Below are 9,109 nucleotides of genomic sequence, written 5' to 3' on the forward strand. Positions count from 1 at the left end.
TCCATCCTAAAGGAGATCAGTCCTGAATATTCATTGGAAGGACTGATGCTGAAGCTGAAACTCCAATACTTTGGCCACCTGATGTGAACAACTGACTCATTGAAAAAGACCTTGATGCTGGCAAAGATTGAAGGCGGGAGAAGAGGACAATAGAGGACAAGATGGTTAGATGGTATCACTGACTCAATGGACATGAGTTTAAGTAAACTCCAGAAGTTGGTGATGGACAGGGAGGCCTGGCGTGCTGCAGTCCATGGGGTTGCAAAGACTCGGACATGACTAAGCGACTGAACTGAGTAGTCTCTAAGGCAGCAGTTCTCAGAGTATTATGACAATAGGAAAATGATTACAAGGAATTTGTCACTAATATGGATTTTCTGATTGATATTCTAGGTTTAGAATAGATTCAAGATTATGCCTCCAATAATGTTACTACTCACACTCACACTGCAACAGCTTTTTGGAAGGGCGATGTAGCCAGTATGCCAGGAGTGAACCATGGGATATTACTACACATTTACCGTGTCTGTCTTGGCAAGGAAAAGAACAACATGAAAACTTTTGGTGTTACATACAGTGTGCTGAAAAATTACTTAAAAGCTGAGGCTATGTCCCCAATTTAATGAATCTGAGAAAACCCTTACAGCATCTAATAAATAGACAGCTAGTGGAATTAAGCGCTCCAAGTTCTAAAATGTCTTTGCCATTGTATAGCTCATTTAGCTTCAATTTTCTCACTTGCAGATACAGGATGGCTGCCAGCCTCGGTGCTAAGGTTAGAATAATGAAGCTTTATAGGACCAACTGATGAGAAAGCCTTTGGATATATCAATAATTACAGTGCCAACAGGAATTCTGAAGAACCTGGAAATTCAGCTTCTTCATAAAACCGAGTAAGACTATAAATGTTGCCTGAACAACAATAATGTCTGCCATTCAAGATCACCTATGTGCCAGACTCACCAAGCAGGAGGCTTTTATGTAGCCTTCACAATTCTGGCAGAAATGAAGACCACCACTTTATATATGAGAAACCAGAGGTCAAAGAGGTTAACCCACCCATGGTGATCTGATTTGTAAGTACAACTGCCTCACTGACATCCAGGCTCTTTCCCCATACCACTCTAGTTCTGCGACCTGGAAAGACCTCTACAACTTCTACTCATGTGCCCGCTTTCCCTAAAAATGACTTAGCTAGAAATATGTACTTCTTGCAGTGGTGACCATGTTATACAGAATGCTAAGATGATGCTGTGAAAGTGCTGCACTCGATATGCCAGCAAATTTGGAAAACTCAGCACTGGTCACAGGACTGGAAAAGGTCAGTTTTTATTCCAATCCCAAAGAAGGGCAATACCAAAGAATGCTCAAACTACCACACAATTGCATTCATTTTACATGCTAGCAAGGTAATGCTCAAAATCTGTCAAACTAGGCTTCAGCAGTACATGGACTAAGAACTTCAAGATGTACAAGCTGGATTTAAAAGTGCAGAGAACTGGATGGGAGGGGAGTATGGGGGAAACTGGATACATGTGTATGTATGGCTAAGTCCCTTCACTGTTCACCTGAAATTATCACAACATTGTTAATCGGCTATACCCCAATACATAATGTTTTTGGTGTTAATAATAATAAAAATTCCCGTGGCATTTTTCAAAAAAGAAAAAAGGAGCAGAGGAACCAGAGATCAAATTGCCAACATCCGCTGGATCATAGAAAAAACAAAGGAATTCCAGAAAAACATTTACTTCTGCTTCAATGATTACACTAAAGCCTTTGACTCTGTTGGATCACAACAAACTGTGGAAAATTCTTAAAGAGATGGGAATACCAGATCGCCTTACCTACCTCGTGAAAAACCTGTTTGCAGGTCAAGAACCAACAGTCAGAACCAGACATGAACAATGGACTGGTTCAAAATTGGGAAAGAAGTATATCAAGGCTGTATATTGTCACCCTGCTTGTTTAACTTACACATAGAGTACATCATTCGAAATGCTGGGATGGATGAATCACAAGCTGAAAGGAATCAAGATTGCTGGGAGAAATATTAGTAACCTCAGATATGCAGATGATACCACCCTAATGACAGAATATGAAGAGGAACTAAAGAGCCTCATGATGGAAGTGAAGGAGGAGAGTGAAAAAGCTGGCTTAAAACTCAACATTCAAAACACTAAGATCATGCGTGGCATCTGGTCCCATCACTTCATGGCAAATAGGTGAGGAAACGGTGGCAGACTTTTTTTGGGGGAGGCTCCAACATCACTGCAGGTGGTCACTGCAGCCGTGAAATTAAAAGACGCTTGCTCCTTGGAAAAAAAGGCTATGATAAACCTAGACACCATATTAAAAAGCAGAGACATCACTTTGCTGACAAAGGTCTGTCATCAAAGCTATGGTTTTTCCAGTAGTCATGTATGGATGTGAGAGTAGGGCCATAAAGAAAGCTGAGCACTGAAGAATTGATGCTTTTGAACTGTGGTGCTGCAGAAGACTCTTGAGAGTCCCTTGGACAGCAAGGAGATCAAACCAGTCAATCCTAAAGGAAATCAATCCTGAATATTCATTGGAAGGACTGAAGCTGAAGCTCCAATACTGTGACCACTTGATGTGAAGAGCCAACTCACTGGAAAAGACCCTGATGCTGGGAAAGGTTGAGGGCAGGAAAAGAGGTCAACAGAGGATGAGAATGGCTAGACGGCATCACCAACTCAATGGACATGAGTTTGAGCAAATTTGGGGAGATAGTGAAGGACAGGGAAGCCTGGCGTGCTGCAGTCTCTGCAGTCTCAAAGAGTCAGACATGACTGAGTGAGTGAATAATACTTCTCTACCCTCTTGAAGTTAGGCAACTATGTGACTCATTCTGGCTAATGAAATATGAGTAAAAGAAATCTGTGCCACTTCCAAGGTGAAGCATATTATTTCAAGTGTTCCAGCCTCCCGGCCTCTCTTCCTTTTCCATAGCAATCAGGGAACCTGTGTGCTGCAGTGGTGCCTCAAGATGAAAGAAACTTGAGGTATGAAGCCATCCTGTGGAGGACAGGTTCCCTAGAGAGTTGCATAAACCCAGTGAATTTTAGGAAAGAAATAAACCTTGAAGCCACACAGTTGGGGATTATTCTTTTACTGTAGTATAACCCAGCCTATCCTGACTGACATAGCTGGTGAAGAGAAATCACAGAACAGACCTAAGGCAGGCTCTGATATCCTTCACTATTATGTTAAATTTGGCTTAAACATGGGAGAATAAAAACTTAAGGGTTGGACAAAGGGAAAGAGAAACCTGGTGTTAATTAAGCTTAAATAGGTTTTACAATCACCTGGAAAAACCAAACCACCACTCTTCCCTTCAGAGAGCTCAGCACATTGGTTAATCCCATTATATGACACAGCTTCTGAGGAAATCAGAACATTTTGATATTTTCAATGAACTAGTGTGGGAGTTCTGATCAGCTTGGTTAAGTGAAGAGTTAGTTTTTTGGGGGTGGATTATAGTCCTATGTCTACTTAATAAAACTGGACTAAGCAGGACTAGGCTTAATTGAGAGAGTAGCTGCTGGTATATTTCAATTTTTGATTAGGCCTGTTGATACCCATATAAATCTGAGAATGTCTGAACATACCATGTAAAATTACATGGTATGTTCAATATTCAAAATGAATTCAATATTCATTTGCATTAGGAAGGCTAAGATTCTCGTTTTCTAAGTTATTAGTCCCATTATTTAGGTAAAGGTCAGACAAGCATCTTTCTCCTAAACCTTCACCGTATCACATCCATATAGTCTAAAATTTGTAGTAAAGTCAATTGATTTAGGAATAAAAAGTGAACATGTAACTTTCTGAGCAATACAATCCCTGAAGTACTCATTAAAAAATGGTCAATTATTATGACAATGATTAACAACAGGGCACAATTCAAAAGCAAAAGCTTTCTGTTAATGTGCAGTAAACTGAGCAACAGGGATGACCCTAGAGTGTCTTAGGGCCAGGGCATGCTCTGCAGCTAAGACTCAGCCCAATAAGAACAATTTATAACATGCTTGATTTAAGGTGCTAACAGGTCAGGTTCTCAGCAGCAGTTCTAAAACTATTTCAATCAGGCTTTATTTTTAGTAACTGAACCACCTTTGACTGTCAGGCCTCTTCCTAAAAGCTTTATATTTTACTGCACTAAATAATAAAGAAATTATGACATTTTGACTCCACTTGTTTGACTTCATATGACTAGAATGCTAGATTTCTAATTTTAAAAGATATGCAGCAAGCAACAAAGATTTATTGTATAGTACAGGGAACTATAGTATCTTGTAATAACCTATAACAGAAAATCTGAAAAATAACATATATATATATATATAAAACTGAATGACCTTGCTGTATACCTGAAACACTGTCAACTATACTTCAATTATATATATATATATATATATATTAAGAAATACTTTATAATAGTTACCAACCAAATCACTATCATTTTCACATTTTACCTAATGATCCTGCTTCACTGGCACACATAGATGAGCATGCACAAACACAGAACACATAGGACCTGCTTGCACTCCCACTTTATGATGCTTTTTTTTTAAAGCCTGGGTGATAGATTGTCACAGGGGAATGAAGATACTGATGGCTCAATAACAGAGCTTCCGTGTATACGTTTATTTTCACACTGTACAGGAAGTTACTTATAAGTGAACATAGGTATAAGGCACTCAGAACAAAAGAATGAACATGTACTTAATGAAAAGAATCAGAATTTCTGTAACACAACAAACACCTGCATCCCACATTTTTTTTTTTTAACAATTGGCAACTCTACATGCACACACACACATAAAGCAAGGACTGGTAAATCACTGGTATAATGACTGGTACAGTTGGTACAATCATTGGCACCTTATTGATGCTGTCACTTAGGAACTGTTAAGTATAACCTAGCATCTGGATGCTAAATAAAAGTGGGGGCGGGGGGAGGCTAAATAGGGGAGTCACTCTACCCGTTTCCAAATTTTAGGAATTCAAGTTTATTCAAAAACTAGAATACACAAGACCATAACCACTATCTTTCTTCAGTAACTTCAGAATGGTAGGTAGTTTTAAACAACTTCAAAACTTAAGCTCCTTTTGAATATCCCAAAGTGTTTTTGCACTCTTCTGCAGACGAGCCTCTTCTTCAGGGGCCAACTTTACTTTTATAAGGTCAGTAATACCACTCTCCCCCAGGATACAAGGAACACTGAGGAATACTTCTTCATTTATTCCATAGAGACCCTTAATTCTAGTGGAAACTGGATGCACTCTCCTAAGATTCTTCAAAATACTTTCTGTTAGGTCAGCTACAGACAGGCCAATGGCCCAAGAAGTATAACCTTTCATTTTAATAATCTCATAGGCACTAGCAACCACATCTTTGTGAACATTTTTCCACTGCTCCGGATCTTTATCAGTTCCTATATCTAAGTTCAGTTCCTTCAGAGGGACACCTGCGATGTTCACTCCACTCCACACAGGAACACTCGAGTCTCCGTGCTCTCCAAGGATCCACCCATGACAGCTTTCAGAATGGATACTAAGCCTTTGCCCAATCAAGAAACGGAAACGGGCAGTGTCCAGATTACAACCACTTCCAATAACACGGTTTTGGGGAAAGGCACTCAACTTCCAGGCTACGTACGTCAAGATATCCACCGGATTGGAAACCACAATCAGTTTGCAGCGCGGACTGTACTGAACAATACTGGACATCATTAATTTAAAGATGGCCACATTTCGCTGGACTAAATTAAGGCGTGTTTCTCCTTTTTCCTGGCGTGCACCTGCCGTGATAATCACGAGGTTGGAGTTTGCAGTGACAACGTAATCTCTGCTGGAAACAATGTTTGGCATTTTCACGAAAAGGCTGCCATGCTGAAGATCCATTGTCTCACCCTTCAGTCGGCCTTCATCAACATCCACCAGGGCGAGTTCATCGCTCAAGCCTTTTAGCAGGATGCTGATGGCACAGGCCATGCCAACCGATCCGGTTCCTACGATAGAGATCTTACTGTTGCGAACAGGCTCCTCTGAGGTGAAATTCTTCATCAGCTCACACTTGACCGTCGCCATCTTGGATGCGGGGGCCACGGCCCAGGCGCCCCCGAGGGGGGTGGCTGCCGGCGGGCAGGGGCTTGGGGCCATTCCCAGGCACAGGAAATTCGCCCTCACAGTGCCCGCTCTCTGGCTGGCCCGCAGGATTCCCACAGTCCAGCTCATGGCTATTCACTTGAGAAGTGAAGGCAGAAAGCAGCAGGCGCCCTTAGAAGCTCCAAAGGAGAGAGCTGTGACCGTTGGCCAGTTCTCAGCCCGCTATGCGGCTGCGCAAAGCCGAGGCCTCGCGACAGCCCTTCCAGCTCGCCACTGCGGCTGCGCAAGGCGGGCTCAGCGCGCGTGGCCTCTAAAGGGCCTCTATAAAATATGAAGAGGGGAGGCTACTTCTAGCAAATGAATTCTGGAGTTAGAAGTTTTAGAAACCCATCAATTCTCTAATGCATTGGAGATAGAATTACACATACTTAGTATGTGTAATGAGCCAACCCAGATCCTTGGGATTACTTTTCTGTTTTTACGACATATTCCAATAAAAATATTTCCATTAAATACACATGAAAATACAGTTAAATGTTCTTAACGATCCTGCCAAGGATCAACCAGGTGCGAATCCTTTGTCTCCCAATGGCCTCCTGCACCATTTTCCTGCATCTGCGGGAAAAGCAGGCCTTCTGTTTCCCGTTGTACCCATTTCAAGAACCTTCTATTTGGAAAGACTTCCACTGCCCTTATGCCTATTAGGACCATAACTGTGGGGAAGTCACAAGATCCTGACGACAGAGGGAAGGAGCCCACTGTGAGCCAAACAGTAAGAACTCGGAGGGTTACTTATCTCTCATGAAAAGGAAAGCTCCTGGTCAAGAGTCCCGATGACAAATGACTTCTCAAGTAAAAAGATGATGCTGCAGCTGCTAAGTCGCTTCAGTCATGTCTGACTGTGTGTGACCCCATAGATGGCAGCCCACCAGGCTCCCCTGTCCCTGGGCTTCCCCAGGCAAGAACACTGGAGTGGGTTGCCATTTCCTTCTCCAATGCATGAAAGTGAAAAGTGAAAGTGAAGTCACCCAGTCGTGTCAGACTCTTAGCGACCCCATGGACTGCAGCCTACCAGGCTCCTCCACCCATGGGATTTTCCAGGCAAGAGTACTGGAGTGGGGTGCCAAAGATGATGATAATATATCTTAAATGTCTTTAAAATGGCAAATTTTGACCCAGGCACAAATCAAATTGTGGATTAAAGTAGTTAGTGCAACATGGCATCAGTATATCTTACATTCCTCTGCATATCTCTGGTCAGTCTTATGAACTTCCTTTCAAATTTCTAACAAAATAAAAAATTTACATTTGATGAAACAGTGTACATATATTTGTATACACATACACACACACACCCTTAAGCCCAATAAACTATGTAAATCCAAACAAAAATAATGGTACTTTCTCCTCACTTATATAAACAAAAGTCTGACCATGTAATGATTTCTCAAAGCTTTCCTGTCATATAAGAAAGTGGTATGCTCTCCCCTAATGGAGCTCTTGGGCTTCCCTGGTGGCTCAGTGGTAAAGAATCCACCTGCCAAGCAGGAGATGTGGGTTCAGTCCCTGGGTCGGGAAGACTCTCTCTCGAGGAAATGGCAACCCCCTCAAGTATTCTTTGCCTGGGAAATCCCATGGACAGAGGAGCCTGGCGGGTTGCTGTCCACGGGGTCACAGAAGAGTTGGACACATGGAGTAAAGAGCAACGACAAATGGAGCTCTTGGATATGCAGTCTCCTCACAGGGGAGAAAAACCACCTGTGTATATGTACAGAAAAATACCGTGTTTGATGACATGGCTCGATGGCATCACCGACTCGATGGACATGAGTTTGAGTGAACTCCAGGGAGGCCTGGCGTGCTGCGATTCATGGGGTTGCAAAGAGTCGGACACGACTGAACAACTGAACTAAACTGATACATACATACATTCCATTTTAGAATACTAAATCTTGAAAAAATGAGTATTTTATATTCAGACTTGAAAACCTATTCTCACTCTTCCTGCCACTGAGCTGCAGTCCAGGAAGAGAGGAACAACAAGCAAAGGAGTTGCTGCTGCTGCTGCTAAGTCGCTTCAGTCACGTCCGACTCTGCGCGACCCCACAGACGGCAGCCCACCAGGCTCCCCCGGCCCTGGGAGTTGGTGAGGGGTGAGAAAAGTGTGGTAATTAGCAGAGCTCCTGCATCATATTTCAGGATGACTTGCTGGCACCCTGTTTAGACAGTATAGCATAAGCTTCATGATACACAAAATGGTAACAGCACCACATATATGAATTCTCTTCACCCTGGTGGTCAGATATATGGTAACCATTTGTCAAATTAAAAAGCGGAATCCTTTAAATGATCTTCATTTAACGGTGGCTGACATCTTAAAGGAATCCTCTTAAAACACCAACTTCTGATACCTACTGTTTCTTTTATCTGAGTCATAGCTTAAAATGTTTTAATCTGATGCCTGCTCCCACCTTCTCCCTACAATGACTCCTTTCACCAGTCATTTTCCTTATAAGTGTTCTTGAGGATGAAATTCAAGGACATAAAGACTTAGTTAGATGGCTTCTTCTATATTAATTTTCTTCCTAGAATTTGAACCTGTGTAGAAATACAATCACTATGACAGCTGCCTCTTCAGTTTTTCCCCTTAGCCACAACTAAATCAATTTTGAAAAAAAATAACACTCTTAGTATCTCAAATGCAGCCATTTATAATGTCTTGAGATAAGAAGGAAAGAACTAAAAAAGATGAGATGACTTCAGTTCAGTCACTCAGTCGTATCCGACTCTTTGCAACCCCATGAATTGCAGCATGCCAGGCCTCCCTGTCCACCACCAACTCCCGGAGTTCACTCAAACTCATGTCCATCAAGTTGGTGATGCCATCCAGCCATCTCATCCTCTGTCGTCCCCTTCTCCTCCGGCCCCCAATCCCTCCCAGCATCAGAGTCTTTTCCAATGAGTCAACTCCTGT

At 42.2% G+C, this 9,109-nt stretch overlaps 2 protein-coding genes across 2 annotated transcripts in view; both read right to left on the reverse strand.

Moving 5' to 3' along the window:
- The window catches only part of TMEM242 (transmembrane protein 242), a 42,668-nt gene that overhangs the window by 9,324 nt on the left and 24,235 nt on the right, over window positions 1-9,109 (reverse strand). The gene's annotated exons all lie outside the window — the stretch shown is intronic.
- Window positions 5,017-6,327, reverse strand: LDHAL6B (lactate dehydrogenase A-like 6B). Its single transcript, XM_010840867.1, has one exon. It carries the CDS (start codon window positions 6,262-6,264, stop codon window positions 5,119-5,121), a length of 1,146 nt encoding a protein of 381 aa, XP_010839169.1. The 5' UTR covers window positions 6,265-6,327; the 3' UTR covers window positions 5,017-5,118.

Source organism: Bison bison, unplaced genomic scaffold, assembly GCF_000754665.1.
Source record: "Bison bison bison isolate TAMUID 2011002044 unplaced genomic scaffold, Bison_UMD1.0 scf7180017864148, whole genome shotgun sequence".
In the NCBI taxonomy this organism is placed as follows: Eukaryota; Metazoa; Chordata; class Mammalia; order Artiodactyla; family Bovidae; genus Bison; species Bison bison.